The sequence below is a fragment of the Gallus gallus genome, chromosome 12 (genome assembly GCF_016699485.2).
Source record: "Gallus gallus isolate bGalGal1 chromosome 12, bGalGal1.mat.broiler.GRCg7b, whole genome shotgun sequence".
In the NCBI taxonomy this organism is placed as follows: Eukaryota; Metazoa; Chordata; class Aves; order Galliformes; family Phasianidae; genus Gallus; species Gallus gallus.
The window spans coordinates 7,231,183-7,252,915 of NC_052543.1; the positions used below are offsets into that span (position 1 = coordinate 7,231,183).

Sequence of the window (21,733 nt, forward strand, 5' to 3'; positions counted from 1 at the left end):
TGAAAAATTTGGGAAGATAATTATTTGAATGATTTTTTTTTTTCTTTCATGAAAAGCTAAAAATGCTGGGGTTGGCTTAGGATGGGAATGGAGCCATTGCAACAGGTCGAGGCGCTGAAGGTTTGAGGAGCTGAGGGTTCTCCGTGTGCACGTGGGCACAGGAACCGGGCGGGGAGCTGTCCAGAGTGAGGGATGCGTTCGCCGCGAGGCGTGGAAGGGGCGGCCCCGAACCCACTCGCGTTTCGGTGCTGACCCGGGCGTGGAGAGCCGAGCTGGCGACGGGAGCGCCAGGAGCAGGCGGCTGCGGGCCGGCGGTGTGCGGGGGCGCGCCGAGGGGCGGGCTCCGGGCCGGCGGCGGAGGGGTTAAGGCGGCGGCGGTTCTATTTGCGGTCGCCGGAGCTCCGGGCGATTAGCGAGCGGCTCCGCGCCCCCGCCCGGCCCGGCCGCAGGAGCGCGGCAGCAGCAGGTGGCGGCGGCGGCAGCGAGGAGGGAGTTAAGCCCGCGGCGGCGGCGAGCGGCAGCGGCAGGAGGGGGCTGAGGAGGAGCGGCACCGGGAGGAGGGGGCTCGCGGAGCAGGCGGCGGCAGGAGGGGGGACCGACGAGCTGGCAGCGGCAGCCGGGTTGCTAGGGATGGAGAGATCCCGTGTCACCCGGATGTGAGTGTCATGTTGGCCCAAACTCGGAGGGATTTGGCAGCGGCGAAGCAGCGGCAGCAGCGGCGGGAGGAGGAGGAGCGGGAGCAGCCCCTCGCGCGTCGCTAGTCGCTACCATGGGGGTCGGGTAGCGGAGCGCAGGGCAGCGCGCACCTGGCTCGGGGCGGCGAGGGCCGTCTCGGCCCTGGGGTTTTTTCTTTTTCCTCTCGCGCGCCGGAGCAAGCGGGAATCATGCAGCACCACCAGCAGCAGCAGCCCGAGCAGCACCCAGAAGGTAGGAGCGGAGCGGGCAGCAAGGGCAGCGGCGTGCCCGGGGCTGAGGGAGGGGGCGCGGGGGAGGATTTGCGAGGGATTTGGGAGACGGGGATTAGGGAGGGAGGGAAAGCGTTGGGGCCGGGGTGGGTTTGGGGCGGGGAGGGGGCGAGCGGCCGGGGTCGGGGAAGGGGCCGGGAGCGGGAAGGGCGCGGGGTGAGGTTCGGCGGGAAGCGGGATGCTGCGCGAGGCCGGAGCTGAGGGCGGGCGGGGGTCGCGGCTCCGCTCGCGCCGCTCCGAACGGGGTGCGGGGGCACAGCGCCGGCGGCCGCGGCTGGGGGCGGGCGGCTGAGGGGGCGCCGCGGGGCCGCGCCGGTCCCGTGCCGGCTCCGCGCGTCCTCCCCTGCCGTGTTCGAACGAGTCTTCCCCCGCTCCCCCACATGAGCCGCGAGTCCGTTGCTGCGTGCCCGCCGGGGGCAGAGGTTCCCTGGGGAGCACGGCGCTCGGGCTTTGTTTCGCTCTCCAGCACTGATGAGGAGGATGACAGCTAGATGCGTCGATCGGCGGCTGGTTTGCGCCGAACCACGTTGCACGGCATCCCAGGGGGCAGGCGGAAGGCGGGGGAGATGCTGTCAAATTGCTTAGGAAAATTATTAAAAAAAAAAAAAGGGGGGGGGGGGGGACAGAAATCCTTTGCAAAACGTTGACATCGGCACCGCCGCCCCCGAGCATCCTTCCCCCGAGGCCCGGCGGTAGGGGCTGCCCGGCTCCCCCCCACGCGGTGCCGGCCGCGGCCCCGCGCTGACCCCGCCGCCCTGGGAGCCATCTTAGAGCCCCCGCGGCCGCCCCTCACGCAGGCACGGAGCGGCGGGCCGGGCTCGCACACGTCGACGCATGTTCAGGGCTCTCGCGTCGCTGCCGTTATCTCCGCTCCCACAGTCTGGGCAGGGAGGGCTGTGTTCCCCTCTTCGACGAACGACGGTCGCTGGGGAGTTATCTTTCCCCTCCTGCCTGGGCAGACCCGTTCCGCTTGCCAGCCCTGATTCCCTGCGCGTGGATTGTGCCATCATTCCTCCATGTTCTGCCCACCCAGGCGTCTTCAAGTTTTGAATTTCACTTAGGAGCTGCTCCTTCCTACAGGTGCACGTAGGAGTCGGCTCTGCTGCTCCAGTCAGGAGCAGAGATCTGTGTGAGGAGGTGGCATTGTGTCTTCCTTGCTGCCATCTGAATAAAAAGAGCTCAAAAATGTTGTTTAGAAGGTACGATTTACGTAGTGAAACCTTGTGAAGAAGCAGAAAGAAGCATTCCTTTGCATTGGTTTCACATGTGTAACTCCACCTTTTCAACATATTTACCACCACACAGTATGGGATTTTCACTTGTGGGAGGCATCCCCACGTTCTGCTGTGAGAATGCAGGACGAGGTGAGATTCAACTGGCTTACAGAATTTCTTTTTGTCTGGGAAGGTAGCATCGGTTGTTTTCGGTTAAAAAACACATGCAAAGGACTGTTTTTCTGCTGAATGCTAAGGTACTGCAGCAGAGTTGGTCATTAGGAGGAGGTATGCTTCACTGGATAAACATGGTGACAGGAAAGCTGCCATCGAGTCTGTGCGAAATGTAGTAAGTGGGAGACTCAAAATGAGAAGTGTTGGTGAAGCACTTGTCTTGACACTTAGATTCGACTTGAAGTTACAGTGCTGACTCCTGAGCCTTTTTGGCTACTGTTCAATTGCATATATACATACGTATAGATATTCAATTACGTATATCTATATTTATTTGCCTACAGCCATATATATATATATATATATGCTGCAGAGCATGAGTGTATGCACATATATAGGCATCACACCATCAAGAGGTCTTAAAATAATCTTTTCATCGAAAACACGGTGACACATTATAGCATAAAAAGTTATAAACAAGTTCTTTTTTTTTTTCCCCTTTTCTCTCACAGAGGCGAACTATGCAAGCAGCACCAGAATTCCTCTCCCTGGTGACGGACCAACTACTCAGTCCAACAGTTCAGCACCATCCAAGCAAACTGTTCTGTCTTGGCAAGCTGCAATTGATGCTGCTAGACAAGCAAAGGCTGCCCAAAATATGAATACCACCACAGCCCAGCCTGTAGGATCTCTGTCCCAAAGAAAACGCCAGCAATATGCCAAGAGCAAAAAACAGGGTAATACGTCTAATAGTCGGCCACCCCGTGCCCTTTTCTGTTTATCCCTCAACAACCCAATACGAAGAGCCTGCATTAGTCTAGTAGAATGGAAGTATCCTTTGATGCAGTTTCAGTTAATCTGTTTCTTGAGGTTTTTTAGGTGTATTAAGGCTGTCCTGCAATGTCTCTTATAGCATCAGAGCTAACACTGTACTTCACTTACCTGTCTGTGTAACTCTCATTAGCATTAGTGGTAGTTTTGCATAAATGGCTCTTGCTCAATGTCATAATAACACAGGATGTTGTTTCACTGTAGTAAGTAACTCAAATCAGAGAAGAGCTCATAGCTATTCCTTTTTTTTTTTTTTCCTTAGGGGAGAAAGGGAACACATTCAGAATTTAACTTTCAGAATTTGTAAGCTTGCATTATATTCCATCAAATCTCCATATTCTGTTCATTATCCTTCCAAATAAGGCTGAATGCTTAAGAGTGCATTTAGCAGTGCTACTGGGAGAAGACCTAAGATGTCAAACCCTTATCTTCCATCTTGTGCTCAGATGTATTACTGTTAGGGCAAATGGGCCAGATGTAGAAATCACTTAAAAATTATATTTTCTAACTGCTAAAAGTGAGGTTTTCTTAGCTAAGCTGAGGATTCGCTGCTGGTACGTACAGGTGCCTGAACTATATTCATCTTTTGAACTTTTACAAGTCTATCATCAAATATTTGGAAGTGTGTATGGCTGAAGATAGGAGACCAGATAACACTGGCTTCTCCTCAGGGTGGTGTGCATGCAGGGAAGGATTGCTTTATCTTTGTCAGCAGTTGTGATTCAAAAGTCTGTGGATTTCTTTGGAAGAAGTAGTATCATGCAGATATGATATATTGTTTAATTCTCAAGAAAGAAGTTTGAAATAGAAGATAAAGGTTTGTTGAGGTACAAGGAGAAAAATGTTTGCCTGTTAGCCATGGCAACATTCCTGTAGCAGGAAATAGCTGTTCAAGAGAGTACATTACCAAAGTAAAGCTCATTTTCTTACTTTAAACAGAACACCCATCCTGGCAGTATGAAATGTTCCTCATTTATAGGGCTTGTTTTTTTCAATTCTTTGAACATAATTAAAGATGGTGAAACAGATTCTACTTTCATTTTAAACTGGTAGAAGTCCAACTAATTTCAGTAAATTGGCCTCTCCTTGGCTAAGGTCAGTTAAATTAAATTGCTGTGAATCTGAAGTGGAATAACTCAGGGCTGAGTTGGTCCCAGTAGCACTATATCATAAAACAAGCTTGTAAGTCTTGCACTGACATGGTTTGTTCATTTCAGTTTGGAGAATGCTGTGTATTAAGATGGGTGCTCTTTTTTTTTTGTATACGATGTAATGGTTGTTGATATTCATAGGCTTTTATGGATGTAAAAACAACCCTGGAGGTGACAAACTTTGCATTGCCAACAAACAAAATTTAAAAGTACTTAATGGGCATGTGGGCTTAATAGGTGTTTTCTCCAGATAAAATTATATTGTAAACTGACAAAAATATTCTTTGGAGGAAACTAAGATTGTATTGGATGCTCTTCACTCGATCTTTTATGGGAATTTGATGGACATGTACCAATAAGGTGTGGGTTGAGATAACAGGAAAAAATGGCAAAGGTTCAAAGTATTTCCATTCTGAAATTCTACAAGTAGTCTCATCTGGGTAATTCCATCTTTTTTAGTTACGAGGAAATAATGCAGTATTTTTCAGGGAAAGGCAAATTGACGATAAGCTGAAGGATGAACTTCCTAAGTATGAATTTGAGGAAACACTTTTTTTTTTTTTAACCAAAGAAAATGTATCTCCAGGGTTCTGCCGCTGTTATCCAGACATGGTGTTAAAACTGTAGCTGTACTTCATGTCACTTGTGCAAAAGTCTGAGAGGCTTTGAGCCTGTATGGCTGCCAAGCCAAGAATGGTATGCTGTTAGCCATTCTACTTACCCAAACTTTGATCTGCTCTGGCCCAAGTAAAACTGTTAAGGAGTTCCACTGTCAGAAACGTGATGAGTTCTCTGGCAGCAAGAGTAATAGTTTTCTTGCTTTTGCAAAGAGAAGGGGACATTGAGACATTGTGATGGAAGATGATGTGATATAGCGATATAACCAATGGTGATTTGATGTTTGTCCCACTTAACAGTCTAAAGGTTGCCTTAAAAGAAGAACTGTTTGTGAGTGTTGAAACAGAAAGGACAACTAGGCTTAAAAGTCTGTACATGCTCAGAATCCATTAATTCCTTAACAGGATTTTCCAGACCATTTGACATATTTATACTACTGTCTATTTTTGCCAATTGTGTGGCCTTAGCTGTTTACATCCCATTCCCAGAAGATGATTCTAATTCAACTAATCATAACTTGGTGAGTACTCTTGAGGTTTTGTTTTATATTGGCCTTGATGTTTTATCTTGGTGGTCAAGATTAGATGCTAGTGTTTAAGACTGTATTCAGTATAATAATTTTAGTAAAAAAAAATTTGGTATACAGTGGTACTTTCAAATAAATTGTCAGTTAGAATATGGAATTGCTTTATTTTCAGTTTTAATATGTACTCTCTAATGTCATATTTTAAAGTTATGTTTTCAGTGGTGAAATTCTTTGGAAGAGAATGTACCATAATGTTGTGCTCTGTGTGTGTCTATATTTGTGTGGTGTAAGAACTTGTATTTGAATTCCTGTTGCTGCTGAGATGGCTGTTTCAATCCCTGTGAAGTTTTACTGCTTTTCCTAATATACTTGTCTAATCTATTCTCAAATTTTAATGCTGCTGTTTGGCTGTCTGTGATTTTAGCTGTTATTTTAGCTTTTAATAAAAGAGAATGGTGGAAAACTTAACAGCAAAATGGTAAGAATATCAACGTGAATTCTAGAAGCACTTACTATTGTTATAGGTTGTTTTGAAAAGGGATGATAACACAATGGGTACTTCATTTGCAGAGCTGTATTTCTTCAGCTGAAAATAGGATAGCAGTGTTGTACTTGAAAACGTAATGAAAAATAATTTAGTTGCTAGTCTCCAAGTCTTACAGATACTGTTACACACAAGGGTGATTTAAAATACATGATCATGGTTTCGTTTATTCTAAGCAGCATTTTGAAATAGTTAGTAGAGCTCTGTGGTCCTGTGAGTTTTGAAAGTCTGTGATTTGTTTTCTGGGGTGGTGGTGGTGGGGAAGGGTGCCAGATCAACAAGCAGGTCATTTTGGATTGTTTTGGAAGGGAAATTTTAGGTTGATAAGAGGCATTCTATTTATGAAGATGTATGTTCGTTCTGTGCATGTGAGCACATCTATTTTCCTAAAAGTAATTATTCTAGTCATATGACCCATTTTATATACATTTCGTTTATCAAGATTAAGCAAATGCAAACAATAAAAATGCTGGTGCAAGGCAGAATAATTCAGGTCAGTGTAAAGAACGCATCGTGCAGTTGTTTATCTAGCCAACCTATAGTGTCTATTTATTCATTTTACCCTCAGTGAGAAATTCAGGGCACAAGTCTCCATGGCTGTCAATCCACCAACAGGTCTGCTAATAACTGCTTTCATAAAGCATTACGTGAAAAAGGCAAAACAGCTACTTGTGTCAGAAGCTAATAATTTTGAAATAAATGTTTCTTAGCATTTGTTTTGTTAGACTAGTATTTGACCTAATTCTACAGTGTGTTTGGGAAGAAATGGACATTTTTGTATTTGATGTTTTTATTAACATGGATGGGTGGACAGGTTGGTCTGAACAAAAACGTGTTATGCTTTTTTACTAAGAGATCCCTGTCCCTTTTAAGTAGAAAGGGTCATGAACACCCCAAGTTATGGATCTTGAACACGCTCAACTGTACATATAATTTGATAATTTTACCATTTAAATTTGCAACTTGTATATACTGATGTTAATTATGACTAAGTTAGCTCAAGTACTGGCATATGCTGGGGCAGACTCAGCCCAGGCAACATGTGTAGGTGCATCTTGTCTACTTGCTCTAACAAAATAAATTGCTCTGGAATGGGAAGTATTGGCTTTCTTTATAGCGAGGGTTATAAATCATAAAATACATGAACCACTGCTCTGGGTCCATGTCACCTTCTCTGGGATTTTGTTGTCATTTTTTTTTTTTTTTTCTAGCTTAGCTCAACTTTCTTTGTTAAACCCATACTGAGGATTCCAGTATAATGTGAAGCAGTAGTGTATTTGAGCTGGTTTGGAAATTGTCAGGCTTAATTGGGAATCTGTCTCAGCACGTATTTCCTGATTCTTGTGGTGTGCGTATAAACACATATTTGAAGCAGAGGTGTCAGTTGTTATAATACTGTTGAATAATGTTCAAATCTTTTTTGTTACTGGTTTAAAAACCACGTCAAATCATAGAATAGCCTGGGTTGAAAAGGACCATGGTGATCATCTAGTTTCAATCCCCCTGCTATGTGCAGGGTCACCAACCACCGGACCAAGCTGCCCAGAGCTTACGAATTGTATTAGATTTGAGTATGGAAGGATTTTAGCCACTGACATACAGAGGCATTTCGTTTTTATAAGCTCTATGTTGCCAGTTTGATCTCTCTTTAATTCAAACTCGAACACTGAAGGAAATAAGATACTCTTCTTATCTACTTCCAACTCAGGCTTGTGGTGCCATCAACCCCACAGTCTCGTCTTCATCCTTTCCCTATTCTGGATGCAGGCATCCACTGATGTTGTACAGATTTCAGTATTTGCATCATTACTGTCTTGTGGAGAGAGACTGGAGTGAAGAACAGGAGCATGGTCTGCTTCCAGTGCCTTCCCTTCCTCATTATGTAAACCCCAAAAGCTCAGCTTTATAAATTTTAGTTTGTGTATGGATATTACATTTAGGTCTTGGCTCTCACGGGGTAGGTATATCGATGTTGCTTCATTGAGTTGAATTGGTTAACTGTTTTCTATGAGCCTGCTGAAGTGGCTTATGAGTTTCTTAATTTGCAATAAAATCCCAGAATCTCAGACACCTTCATACTTCATTTTTATATTTAGAGGTGACCAAAGATAAAATATGGATAGTCTGTGTTCAGCCATGGGAAGAGGGAGCAGTGGTACAAGAGGGTAGAAAACAGTGGAGCATGGATAAGTGGGAAATAGAAAGGGAACTTGTTCTGTTCTGCCTTTCTGCCATTCTCTGGGAGTGCAAGGTGCACTATAACTTCTTTCTTGCACAGTAAACTCATAGTCAGCCTTATTCCCACTTAAGAATGGTATGTTAATACTGGATGGTACAGAGCAATGCATTTCAAACAAATCAGGAGTGCAGAGTTAAATTCTGAGTGGACTGATCTTGGCCACTAAACCAATGTTACAGTCCTGTGTGCTGGGGGAAAGTTTATCAAGAAAATGCCTTGGAATATTTTGATGTGCGCTAGGAGAGGTGGGAGGAAGGGATCTTCTCTTCCTTGAGTGGAGCACTTCTGTCATGCTCGTCTATTCTGCACAGAGCTCAGTACAGTCTGATGAACTTTGAAAAGCTATTCAGCTAGATTTCGAACTCTACTTAATTGTTTAGTCCTTAATCATTTAGTATCTTCACAAGTATCTTCTGAAGGCAGATCTTTTTTTTCTCCTGCATCAGGAGAACAGGGTCAATATACTCCCTGCTGAAATTCTCATAACCACTTCATTCAGGTTTTAATTTATTTCAGAAGTTTCAGGTGATCTGAACTTTCTGCACTCAATTCAGCTGTCCTTTTGGCAGCATGTCTTGTTTGCGTTTGATAAGAAGCTGTTTTTGGACAGGCAATGAGTTTCCTGTATATATATTTCTTCTATTTCTGCCTTTTCTGCTTCTTATCCACATCCGTGTCGTGTTATTTTCCCTTATGTCTTTTGTCTTCATTAACTTCACACTCATTTCTTTCTCTTATCTTTTGCTTTGCCCTCTGGCTTCCCTCTGTGTTTACTCTTCTGTTGGTCCTCTCCTGCACCACGCTTTGCTCTATCTCATTGTCCCATCTCAGTTTTTCTTTCTTGTATCATCCTGCCATACCGTGTTCTGTTCCGTCTTCCTTCCTTGTGCTTTGCCTCCTACTTACTTTACTGCTGGGTATGATTAGCACTGGGCTTTTTTACAGCACGCAGGCAGACTGGCTTAATATGGGTCTGCATTTCTGTTGTGATCAAAACATTTTTAGTTTTTCTTCTTCTAATAACTAAACATGAACAATAAGAGGGCATCCATGCTGAATCTATGTAGACTTGACCCCTGAAATTTGAGTTGAGCCTGCTTTGGGTGTATTGCATCTCTTGTGACCAGACTCCATTGGTGTGGTTGTTCTGCATAAGAGGTTGAAAGCCCCCATTTGGGGGGATTTGCATTAATTACAGCACATTGGCAAGTGCAAAGTCACAAGCACAAAGCTCTTGAGTCTGCTGATAATCACAGACTCTATGCCTGCAATAACAGGATTCTTCATCTTTGCTTCTGACTACGATTGTCAATGGGGAACTCTCTCAAAGGGTGAGGTCTCCCAACTGTGCCTACAGAACTCGTTAGCTGGATACCTCATTTATTTCAAGTTTTCCCAGGCAGCTGGGACTGGGAGAGCTGTAGTGAGGGATACTGCTACAGAAAGGTACTGTCTGGGTTTTCTTTCAGGCAAAGGTGTTCTCCTTAAGTAGATGTAGGTGTTGCCCCTGAACTGTTAGTTGTGCCTTCAATCTAGGTCACAGCAGCAGAGTACTCACCCACTTGAACTCCTGACTTAAGGTGTCGGGCTTCCTATCCTTATCTCATTAGCAATCCCATGACTCATTCAGTCCTATGGCCACATGACTAATTAATCCACCCATTGAAAAGATTTTTGGATTTTACCTTGCACTTGGCTATGCTATACATAGCTTATCTGAAAATGTATTTTGTAGAATGCTGTAGGTTTTAACAACATTTAGTATCTTGGAATTAGTTGAATTGCTAAATGATCTGTGGTGTATTTTAAATGGGATTGTACTTATACATGCTGTATTTGCCATGTTTACTCTTCCAACTGAGGGTGCTTTGGAGCCCAAGTCTCTTCTTTTTCTGTGCACTGATTACTCTGACATCTATTTTTTTGTTTGTTTGTTTGTTGAACAACAGTAGCAGCCTGATTTATTTTGCTAAAAATTAGCAGTGTAGTTGTTTGATGATTACTAGGTGAGGCAGTGTGCTTCAGCAAGTAACCTTTGGATAGCTGCAAGAATTCCTTAACTGATGGCCCTTCTGCAAGTGGGTTAGTTAAAAATGGTATGTTTTACTCAGTCCTGTCTTCATATTTGATTTTTTTTTAATTTCTGCCAGCCCTGATTTTCCAATATTATGCACTTGCAAACTGTTATGGAATGGTTTGACTTCTATAAGTGCTGACCACAGTTTGAGGAAACCTTTTCTTTTGTGTTGTAATGTATACCTCTTCAAAATAAAATGAGAGTCCTGGATTGCCAGCACATCACATCCACTTTGTCCTGCAGCCAGCTCTTAGGCCTACTCTGCTCTGTGTCTCTCTACTGTGCTGGTAGAGCTGGTTCTTGATTTATTTTTATTTTACTTTTTTGATAAGGAGAATTGCTATATGCCAAGTCCATCTCTAGTGATGAATGAAAGAGAAATTTTGCTTCTTCCTCTGGCTTAGGAAAAGGGACATTCCTGGAAGAAAGATGTGAGCAAGACTGAACTAGAGATTTCCAACTGCTAGAAGGGCTGCTTGGGTCTGTGGTGGTTTGGGAATAACACAGACTTGTCCTTATTACTCCTTTATTCTTGTGTGCCCCAGTATAACTGAAGACTTGGCTACTTCGGCACAGATTAAAACAAGTCTTACAAGTTTTAGTTAATGACACTAGAAAAATATTTTCCCATCTTTAAATGTAGGAGATAGCTGTTCAGTTATCCAGACCAGGAGGCCCCACAAAAAGATGTACTTAATCATTGCTGTTTGAAAGAAGATGTTTTTTCCACTTTGAAAGTTGCATGCTTGTTCCTGTGGGGAATTCCTACTAAGGGCTTGTCTCTCCTTAAAAAGATTTGCTAGTAGTGCTTTGCTGGCAAAATGCCTGGGGAGATACAGTGTATACCAGAAAGGGCTGGAAGAGTTCTTTTTTTTCTATTATAGCCTAATGTCAGTCTCCCGAATCGAAAAGTGCCACGTTTTTAGGAGGTGGATTTGTTAGTTTAATTGTGCTGGGAAATGCTGTGGGGCTTTATTCCTTCTCTTTTCGTCTTTTTTTTTTTTTTTTTTTTTTTTTTGTCTGCTTAATAAAGGTATGTCTGTAAAATTTTGTAATCTAGGCTGCTCTCAGTAACGTTGTGCCCTTCCAAATATACCATATCGTTAGTTACTGTAACAGCTGAATGGTCAGCGGGAAAGCAGTTGAATCTTACATTAAAACTGCAGTCAGTCAAATTTGAAGAGTTTAAGATGAGTGGGAGAAGTTGGTACTTTTTATACAAACTATTGACACAGTGAGAGTGTAAGTTGTTTCATAAATGCTCCAAAAGAAATACGAACAAACCAGTTTGCTTTGTCAATCATGTGTGTTGCTTGTTTGATATTGGAATAAATTAGTAAATGCAGTGAGATTCTATCATATAGTTATATTCCTTGATGAGAGCTGTTATGTTAAAGGAGAACCTGAAAATGACAATTCTGTGATTGTAAGTGCCTGCCTATAGTGAGGGCACGGACTAGATGGTCTTAAAGGTCCCTTCCAACCCAAACCACTGTTTCTGTTTCTGTATTTTTGTCTGTATGATGAGTGCTGTGTCTTGAATTATGACAGTTTGGATCCGTGTTGGAAGTGTTGGTCACAGGCATGTTTGCTTGTTTCATCTGAGCAGAAATGGAGGAGTTCTGGGTGCGTTTGGAACCCAGTCTGTGCTTGCTTCAAAAGACTCATGTACCTTTTTAAGGTCAACTAAAATGAATTTGCTAAGCTGCTGAGGTTTAATAATGAACTATTTCAGTGATGGTTAATTGGATGTGTGATTTGATTTACCATTCGATGCTGTTAAGCACCAAAACCTTTTGCTTCTGCTGGGCCATCTGGAGGGACAGGACCATGAAATAAGGTTAAGTGAATTATAGAGATAGTAGGAGAATGTTAATTAGGGTGCATTTGCTTTTCAACGCTGGTCTTTTTTTGGTTATTGTGTGATTCTTTGCAATAAAATACTGATTCAATGAATTACAACTAAAATTCCTTCCCTCCTTCCTTTCAGCAAACGTTGAAATCATGATCTTATACTCACTTGTGTAAAACTGATTTGGTAGCACTGATTTCAAAGCTTAATGTTCATGGTTTTTTTTTCCCTCATGAAAATAAGTGTGAAGTAATTTGGAGTTCCATTCTCCTTGAAGAATGATGTGATTCTTATCAGAAATCTTGGTCCTTCCTTTTGGCATTTGAAGCCAAACTTTATTTAAAGACTTGAGATATATGCTCAGAACTTAATAACATTTCCAATGAAATCAATATAGAACTTTGAAATGATGAGCAGATTAAACAGACTGATTTATTTGCAAGGTTTGTTTATGTAGCTATGAAATACTTTTTATTCTCTTAATATTAAAAGGTATTATGCCATAGTCTTTTCACTGTTGCTGCATGACTGAAAGTTCAGCCAGTGTTCAACTTGATTGCAATTCGCTGTTTTTATTGTGGTTGCTATTTATGTGAGTAGAGAACTGCTTACAGTTCTGCAGTCTTGTAGGGTTATACATTTTGACAATGTGAGCAAAGGTCTGAATCCTCATATTTTAGTGTGGTAACTAATACATAATGTTGGTTGGTATTCCAGAAGGGATGATGCTAGACAAAGAATCTGCAGAATACCAGCATTAAATCTTTCCACCCTTTTTATTGCATATTTTCTAAGACAAATTTTTGTCTTAATGGAGGACAGAAGTTCAGCCCAAAGGTTCACCTGACAAGTTGTTTTAGTTATGCCCTCTTCATGTGTGATGCAAAGCAGGTTGTGCTTTACAGCCTAAGTATATGATACTGAAACATCATTTTGTGCTTCAGTAAAAATTTTGCAGATCAAGTGCTACAAAGGAGCAGACAGAGGCAGTTGCCCTTATATGCTGTGGGGACCAGTAAGAACTAAACAACAAGTGTTCATTAATAAGGTTCAGTAGTTCAGTATTTATACTTCTTCTGGATTGGCCTGCAGTGGCTGGAGCTGCTCTCCAGCAGTGCAGCAGCCTCCAGCAAGATTGCATCTTATGCTGCTCAGCTAATCAGGGAAATGCAATCCTTCCTAGGAAGGGAGTAGCAAATACCCCAAAGCTGTATTATGTTTATCAGAGTTTTGCTATTGTGTTTTTCACTCTGATGGATTTATTAGGATGCCACGACTTAATCTTTTTCCCCAAATATTGATTGAGTCCTTTAAAATACATATGGATTAAATGTGGCATAAGTTAACTTCTTCACTGTGGTTTGATATTGAAATAATTGTATACTTATCATCATCCCAAGATGTAATAATTTGAATTCAGATAGCTTTTCTTTCAATTTATTTCTTGCTATTTCAAAGGGAGGAGCTGAAAGAAAACAGCCTATTGAATTATTTATATCCTGTGTAGTTCTTTTAAATAAGGTGTCAATCTCTCAATGCCACTGACTTTAAGGAAAAAAAAAAGAAAAAAACCAGTAAAAAGTACCTTGTATCTAAAGGTATAAAATGATGTTTCTGCAGTTTGTATTCTCAGGAACTGCTACAGAAAAGGTGAGTGCTTTGAGATGCAAAGTCTCTGTGATGGACATGCTCAGTGCAGTGCAGCAAAGCTCTGTATCCTGCAATTTAGTTTCTCTACACCCAAGAAATGAGTTGAATGATATGTGAAAATGTTCAGATTTTGTTTTAATTATAATGAGACAGTGTCAAATTGAAATGAAGTGCCCTAGTGCACAGGCCATGCTATTTTAGTGGTTTGTGGTTTGGTTTTGATTGCACTGTCATGGATATTTTTGCATTACTCCATCTTAAGACAAGAAATGCCTGCTGTCTGTATTCCTAGTAAAATAAGACATTTCCCTGAACTCCGAAACTCAGTGGATGCTTTGCAAGTGCAACAGTCCCATAGTTGATTCAGATTGAGCATAGGTAGGCTGAGCACCCGCAGTCTGTCTGTCAGCACTTGTGTTTTAAAGCCCTTGTGCTCTGTGGTAGAGTCTATCAGCTGCTCCTCACAGCTGTGTTTTCCCTAAGCATCGTATGGCTGTGAGCGTGTTCCTGCGGGTGAAAGGTAGTTGGATCTAAGTTGTGGTGTAGCTAAGGCTGACCTCAAAGGATCTTACTGTTAAGGAAAAAAAGCCAAGAAGAGGGGAAAAAAAAAAAAAGCTCTTGAAGTCCTATGTTAGATGTATAACATATAACAGAGCTCTTTGAAACTTCAGAGGGAATATGATTTCAATCAAATACAGCAGAAACATGGCTATCAAAGTTTTCTCAACCCTCCCCCCCGTTTTTTTTTTTGTTTTTTTTTTTTGTTAATAGCAGGAGAGGAATCAGTGTTCCCTCTTTTCCCAAAGGCAGGAGGACTTGTCACACCACAGCTAATCAGCCAATGCTAGGCAGTAGGACAAGACTTCATTAATTTTCATGCTAACAGAGCTGTTTATCTCTAACAGGAATACTGAATTATTCTGGCTAAGGAAATAAAATGATTTGGAGCCTGAATGGAAAGGGAATAGAAGGGGGTAAGAAATTCAGGAGTTTACTTTTTTTTTTTTTTTTAAGTTTGCTCCCAGTTTTCTGTGTCCTTTGACAGGCTATTTGTATTTTTAGCATTGTAGTTTGCTGCTTAGAAGTTTTTTTCTATTCTGAAAGGGCACCTAAAAGAAGAGTAAGTCTGAGGCTGTGAAATGTTCAGATATGGTGATGGGGTTTGTATAAGTGCTAAAATGAGATCTTGAGATTTCTCTTAAAAGCATTACTTATTTTCTTCTTAATTGGAAATGAATTGGCTGACTTGCTGGTGAACACCAGAAAGTCAACATCAGTTTTGTTGTCAGAGACTGTATTTCAGGTTGAACTTAGAATATTTTGGCAGCAAGTTTTGGTGAAGAGAAAGTGATTGGTGGTGGCAATATAGGAACAGAAGGAACCGCCGCTGTTCCCATAGTGATACAGCAAAAGCAGTGACATTTAGGTAAACAGCAGTAGGAAAGGAAATTTGGGGGAGTTAATATTAGATGTCTCAGAAGATAGAGCAAGCTTCCATGTGGTGTTTCATGTGTATCTAAAAATGTTAATGTTAATCTTTGGGTTGTATTAGTAGCACAAGCACCCCAAGCTTTGGTGGGCAGTTCAGTGTCTTCCTCGAACAGATGATCTGTGAATGAAGCCAAGGCAGGCAGCATCCCATTCAGCAAAAGAAAGCAAGATATACTGAGTGATCACAAATATGCTTATATGAACTGTCGAATTGGTGTGAATGGTGCCACAGAAGGTGCTTTTAGCATCGTCCTGATGCATGTAAAAGGAGGGTATTTTCAGAAACTCAGGAGCAGCAATATTGCTATTGATCTAAATATTACATACATATTAGTCCCAAATAAGTTGCTATTTAAAAATTATGTATGAAAGCTCATGTACAGGACTGTAGCATTCAGTTTCACTCAATAAATGGTAAGGCTGAGGCACTGGATGATGTTGCATGTACCTCTGCTTATTAGTCAGCACAAATTGTGGAATCACGTACGGAATTCTGCATAGGGACCTGGCAAATGAAATGGAAGATAACTTTTTTTTCTTTGAAATCGATTTGTATGAAATAAGAAAAGTACAGCATTAAGTATGGGATAGGAGACTAATTTCAGGTATAGATATATTAATGAGATTGCTATAATGAGAGCTATATTAATGAGATTGATTTATGTATATATTTTTGGTGGAAACTTTGAGTAAAGTTAGCACGTCAGCTAAAGCATGGATTAAGTAAACTCTTTTCAAGTAATATGAAGTAAGTGAGGAGGAAAAAAAAGAGCGCTGATTATTGGAATTAATGACTATACAGAGGCTTAGTGTAGGGATATATCTTGTCCCTTTTGTCCATGCTTGTGAACAAGGGTATTTCAGAAGGTATTGGAAGAAAAGAAATTGAAAAGGCTAATGGGAAGAAAAATTAACTTATTGCACAAATATATTTTAGTGTGGTGTGACGTACCTTGTTTTAATAAATAAGTGGAATGAGGTTAATCTGTTCTTTGAACAAGTATATGGTTTGTATTACATTGCCTTGAATGTGCTTGTTCAGTTCCAGTGAAAATCAAAAAGAAGGCAAAGATTTATAGCTTATTTTGAGGCATTGACTCTTGTGGGTGTTCACTGAATAGAGGATATCCGCTGAATGGTTACATAACATGGATTATAAACACGCTAGTCTTGTTTTCCTTGCCTTTAAACAACTGCAGAAGAAACAAATTAGAATTGAGTTAGTAGATAACCTTCTGGCAAATCGATCGCTCCAGGTTAGTTAAAATTACGGACTTCTGGACTGAGGGTGCTGGAAGTATATAAAGAGATGGTTTAAAGCTTTGTGCTTAAGGGGTTCTATACAATACTACCTTTTAATGGTGATAGAAGTGATAATTCTTTCAGTTGTCAGGAATGCATCAATTTTCTTCATGCAACACTTCTCAATAAAAATGTATTTTTAAAGAATATAGTGAAACATGAGGAAGATGCATTATTTTGTAGCTACATTGCTTTATGATTGTGTACTTTCAAAATATGTATTTTGCCTTTAAAGAAGGTATATGTAAATCAAAGTGCTGTCCTGCTCCAATTTATAGGAGGGAGAGGAAGTTCTTTGATATTTGTATACCTGATGTGAGATCAAGAAACAACAGTTCAAATATTGGTCTGACCAGTTTATTACAAATCCTAGTCACTAAGGGAGATGGGGAAGGGAAGGCGGCAACAGTTATGAATTAGGGTGATGGGGAAGGGAAAGCGGGCAATAGGGGAGATAGGAAAGGAGCAAGAGTTACGTGAAGTGGGGATAGTCACCACCAAGATCCAGCAGTATCTCATTGCATGCCATTATGATGGTCCGAGGCCAGTACAGGAGCAAAAGTGCAGGGGAGAGCAGCAGCAGTGGCCGACCTTAGGCAGCAAGCAGGTACAATGACAGAGCAGGCCCAGGAGAGTCTGTCAGCAGGCAGGTATCACATCATAAGGAATCTGACGTCAGACACCACCCTCTTGGTTTTAGGTCCCTTTTTTTATCTTTCTATTTATCAAATGCTAAGTGGCATTTCTGGGCACTGAGGTAAGAATCATGTGCAGCACCCCTCAGCGTGCAGGTATGGCTACCTCCCTCGAGATGAGCCCACACAAAAGACTGCTTCCTGGTCATTAAGCTGCTACTTATCTCTCTCTCATTGCCCCGGCTTGCAAATCTTCAGACAAAAGATTTCTCCAACTTTGATCAGGACTTGCCTGGACTTGTCAATCTCTGTTCCTCAGCAAGCTTTGAGACAAAGGTGCAAAAAGAATAATCTCTTACACACGCTTTCTAAGCTTCCTTGCCAAGGATGTTATGGAGAGACAGGGTCAAGAATCATGCTGAAGTCATGGTAAGCAGCATCTGCTGCTCTACCCTCACCTACCCAGCAGGTGATGACATTATAGAATGCTACCAGGTTGGCCAAGCATGATTCCCCTTAGTGAATCCATACTGACTGTTCCTGATAACTTTCTCTTCCAATTGTTTGGTGATGACATTCAGAAAAAGTGGTTCCATCACTTTTCCAAGTATGGAGGTGAGGCTGACTGGCCTGTAGTATCCCAGATCATCCTAGGAAATGCCCTTTTTCAAGACTAGTGTGACACTGGCTGTCCTCCAGTGTTCAGGGACCTCTGCTGTTTCCAAGACCTTTCAAGGATGATAGAGATTTGTTAATAACTTCTGCCAACTCTCTCAACACTTATGGATGTATCCTATATGGATTGGTGTGTGATGTTTTTGGCTAAAAGCTCTCTGATCAGGTCCCCCTTGACCAAGAGGAAGTCTCCTATTCCCTGGGCTCTAATCTCTAGCATCTGGCATTCCCGAGGGGTAGTCTTAGTAGTAAAGATTAAAGCAAAGGGAGTGTTTAGTATCTTTGCATTCTGTGTCCCGTTACAAAGATACCCTCATTCTTTAGTGGACCCACATCATCCCTAGTCTTCATTTTACTACTGACATACCTAAAAAAGCCTTTCTTGTTGTCCTTGACCTCCTTTGCAAAATTTAATTCTAGATGGACCTTACCTTCCTTGTTACATCCTTGCAGGCCCTGACAATGTTCCTATATTCTTCCGAAGAGGACAGACTCTATGTCTGCTTTTCATGGACCTCCTTCTTCCCTTTGAGTTTATCCACAGGCTTCTTGCTCATTCATACTTATTAATGGTCCCTCCACAGTAGTTTAACACAGTTTCAAGTTGGGAAACTCAATGAATTTTCTAGTGGCAATTTAGAGTTCTATATAGAGAATGAAAAAACTACTGAAAATAGTTTCTTCTCAGTTATCTTTCACAGATTTGATAGGTATGGGCCACAGACTACTACAGGTTTGTGGCTATAAGCTGAGAAATCTTAAGTACTGCTGGTAATGAATAAGCAATTACTGCTTCAGTGCAAAATACCAAAGGCTGTGATCTGCAGCAGGCTGAAGAACTCAGTGACCTTTGAAAGTGCATAGACAAGTACGTGTTAGAGCAAAATTATGGAGAAGTCAGGGGAAAAATCTGAGTTGATTAGTTTTTGATAAATGTCCTGGCTTCATGATGGAATATACTGTCATTAACTATGTTAGGGAGGTAAAAACTGAAGAATGAGTCCAGAATGAGTCCAGAATGAGTATGTTATGCATTACATGTGTATTGAACTCTATGAAAATAATTGGAATCTGAGACATTTCATTATACAGCTTTTCCTAATGCAATTTTTCTTTCCACACTGATATGTTTTTACAAATAGTAAGATATCAATAACATTTCAGAGTAGGTTACTATCAGTGAATAGTTTCCCTCTGTTTCAGCAATAGCTTGGTTGATACTGTATTTGCTGTTAATGTCTGGCAATGTTTTGATGATTACTTAGGAATTTGGTATTGCAACTATTTAAATATGCTATATTTAAGGAAAAAAATCAAGCTTATATTTGCTAGGTGTGATTTTGCGTAAGTGGTAACAAGCAGTAAAATGCATACTACATGACTTGCAGTGATCTTCATTGCTGGGAAAAATGGAAAGAAAAAGCAAAGACACGCTTAGAAATTCTTTGTTTGGAGGGCTAAAGCTGGCCTCTGTTCTGTTCTGCTGTCCTAATTGTGCATAACGTCTGTGGAGACCTTTTCAGCTTGGACAGGCACAGATCTTCCAAAGGGCAGAATCAAATACTCCATTTTGTTTTCATTTTAACATACTATGTATATTAAATCAGCCTAAAATAGAGCAATGTGTTTCTATTGAGCTTGACTTCTAGTAGGCATATGTGGTTTTTATGTAAATCTGAAAAATGTTCGTGCTTCCAAAAGGACTCAAAGGTTATTTTTATTAATAATTTAAGCATTGCAGTTAGTTGGAGAAGTTAAATGTCAATATTTTTCTTTCTGTTTGGATGTGTCCAAAAAAATGAACCTGGTCATGCCGGAAGCAACTCTGCTTCTTTTTCCTTATAATAGGAACAAAACACTGCATCAGCTGTACTGGGTTACAGCATTGACCCCCAGATCCTGGCTATGGCACTGATCAGTAAAGGAAGTTTAGGGAATGAAATAATAGATGGTACTGGCTCCACACTTTTCAGCTCAGTATGTGTTTGAGCAAGAAGTAAAGTCTTCATATTTAATGGTTTCACCTTAGACAGTATGCATGTAGTAAATGGCTCAACAGATTCAAGCTATATTTTCTTCACAAGTTTTGAGAGAAGATAATTTGGTTATGCTACTTTTACTCATTTGATACGTTTTTTTTCTAAAGAGGTTTCAGGTGAGACAAATTTTTTGACACATTACCCATAAAGAACATTTTCTTTATGTCCATTATGAAGCAGTCTCGCTGGTAGGTTTTAAAAATTTTTTTCATTGTTTCTTTAATAAAATATTTATTTCTTTTTCCCCACTGTAGTAGACACTTTTAATAAGTGAGTTACTTTCCTATGTACTGCTATGTACTATTCTCCCTGCCTCAGTATCAGATTTTCTGTATTTCTGTACAGTGTATTCTTTCTTGTGTAATGGAAAGTAGAGTAAGGAAAAATCATCTTGATCAAGTAACAGCTTTATATATTTCTTCTATATCATAACTAAACAAAAGACCCATATGGAATTTACTACAGTGCTTGGAGCTGTCAGCCATGCCTTTTCAGTAGACTTCACACTGACACAGTTTTCTCATTTTAAATGCATAATTTCACTGTAGTATTACTGTAGCCACCAAATCCTGGACAAATTTTCTCTGGGTAAAAAATAAAAATAAAAAAATAAATCTCCAAGCATCTAACCTAGATTTTTCCCTTCTTAGTTTAAAGTCATTTCCCCTTGTCCTATCACTATCAGATCATGTAAAAAGTCACTCCTCCTGCTTAAAAGCTCCCTTCAAGTACTGGAAGGCTGCAATGAGGTCTCCTTAGAGCCTTCTCCAATCTAAACAAGCCCACCTCCCTCACCCTTTCTTTATAGGAGAGGTGCTCCAGCCCACTGATCATCCGCATGGCCCTCCTCTGGACCCATTCCAACATCTTCACATCCTTTTTGTGCTGGGGGCCCTAGGCCTGGACACAGTACTCCAGATGGGGCCTCGTGAATAGAAGACAACAATCGCCTTCCTTGCCATATTAGCCACCCCTCTGTTGGTGTAACTCAGGATACTGTTGGCCTTCTGGGCTGCAAGTGCACACGGCTGGCTCATGTCCAGTTTTTGTCCATCGGGACTCCCAAGTCGTTCTCTACAGGGCTGCTATCAAGGAGTTCTTCTCCCAGTCTGTACTCATATCTGGGATTGCTCTGACCCAAGTGCAGCACCTTTCACCTGGTCTTGTTGAACTTCACTAGGTTGATACAGGCCCACTTCTCAAGTCTGTGCAGGTTCTTCTGGACATCTGAATCTTGGAATCAAAATAGTGATGTGATTTCAGAACTATTTCTTGCTTTATTTTCTTGTCCAATGAATCAGTCTAATTTGGCTTTTTTTTATTACTGATCACTGTATGGTTTTCTTCTCTTGAATGAAAGTGATGTTTTGTTTCCAGATGACCAAGTTAACACATACGTTTTACAAGCCAATAGCATACTGCCAGTCTTTAAAGATGCAGAAAGAAGGTGATGATTCCTGCTGAAGGTAGCGGAAGACAAAAGTGGACTGAAATTTGTCAGTAGTAGGCAGCTGCTGTTAAGAGTGTTGCTTTCAACATTTCTTGATGAATGGTAAATTAGTTAGGTAGTCAGCATGGATATGTTTCTCTGCTTCCTGAAAAAAGACTCTTACAGAAGAATTGAAGTTCACAAACCTGCCTTTCTGTTAGTCCTGAAGGTAAGATGATGGCGATCCTGCCACTTCCTTGTTTTCCACTGAGAATGACTGAATCCTCTGAGGCCAAGACTGATAGAATCTTCCTAATTGTT

General features: G+C 41.3%; 1 protein-coding gene across 20 annotated transcripts in view; it reads left to right on the forward strand.

The window, feature by feature from the left end:
• Positions 1-691: 691 nt before the first annotated feature.
• Positions 692-21,733, forward strand: part of CACNA1D (calcium voltage-gated channel subunit alpha1 D) — a 165,734-nt gene continuing 144,692 nt past the window's right edge. For 19 of the 20 annotated variants that reach the window (XM_040646100.2, XM_015292987.4, XM_015292996.4 and 16 more), the window contains exons 1-3: positions 692-927; positions 2,866-3,184; positions 5,368-5,473. In XM_040646100.2, coding sequence (XP_040502034.1) covers positions 885-927; positions 2,866-3,184; positions 5,368-5,473 — 468 coding nt within the window. In that variant the 5' untranslated portion in view covers positions 692-884. Of the gene's footprint in view, positions 928-1,779; positions 2,165-2,865; positions 3,185-5,367; positions 5,474-21,733 lie in introns of those variants that run through there. The other variant, XM_040646109.1, reaches the window with a different exon arrangement.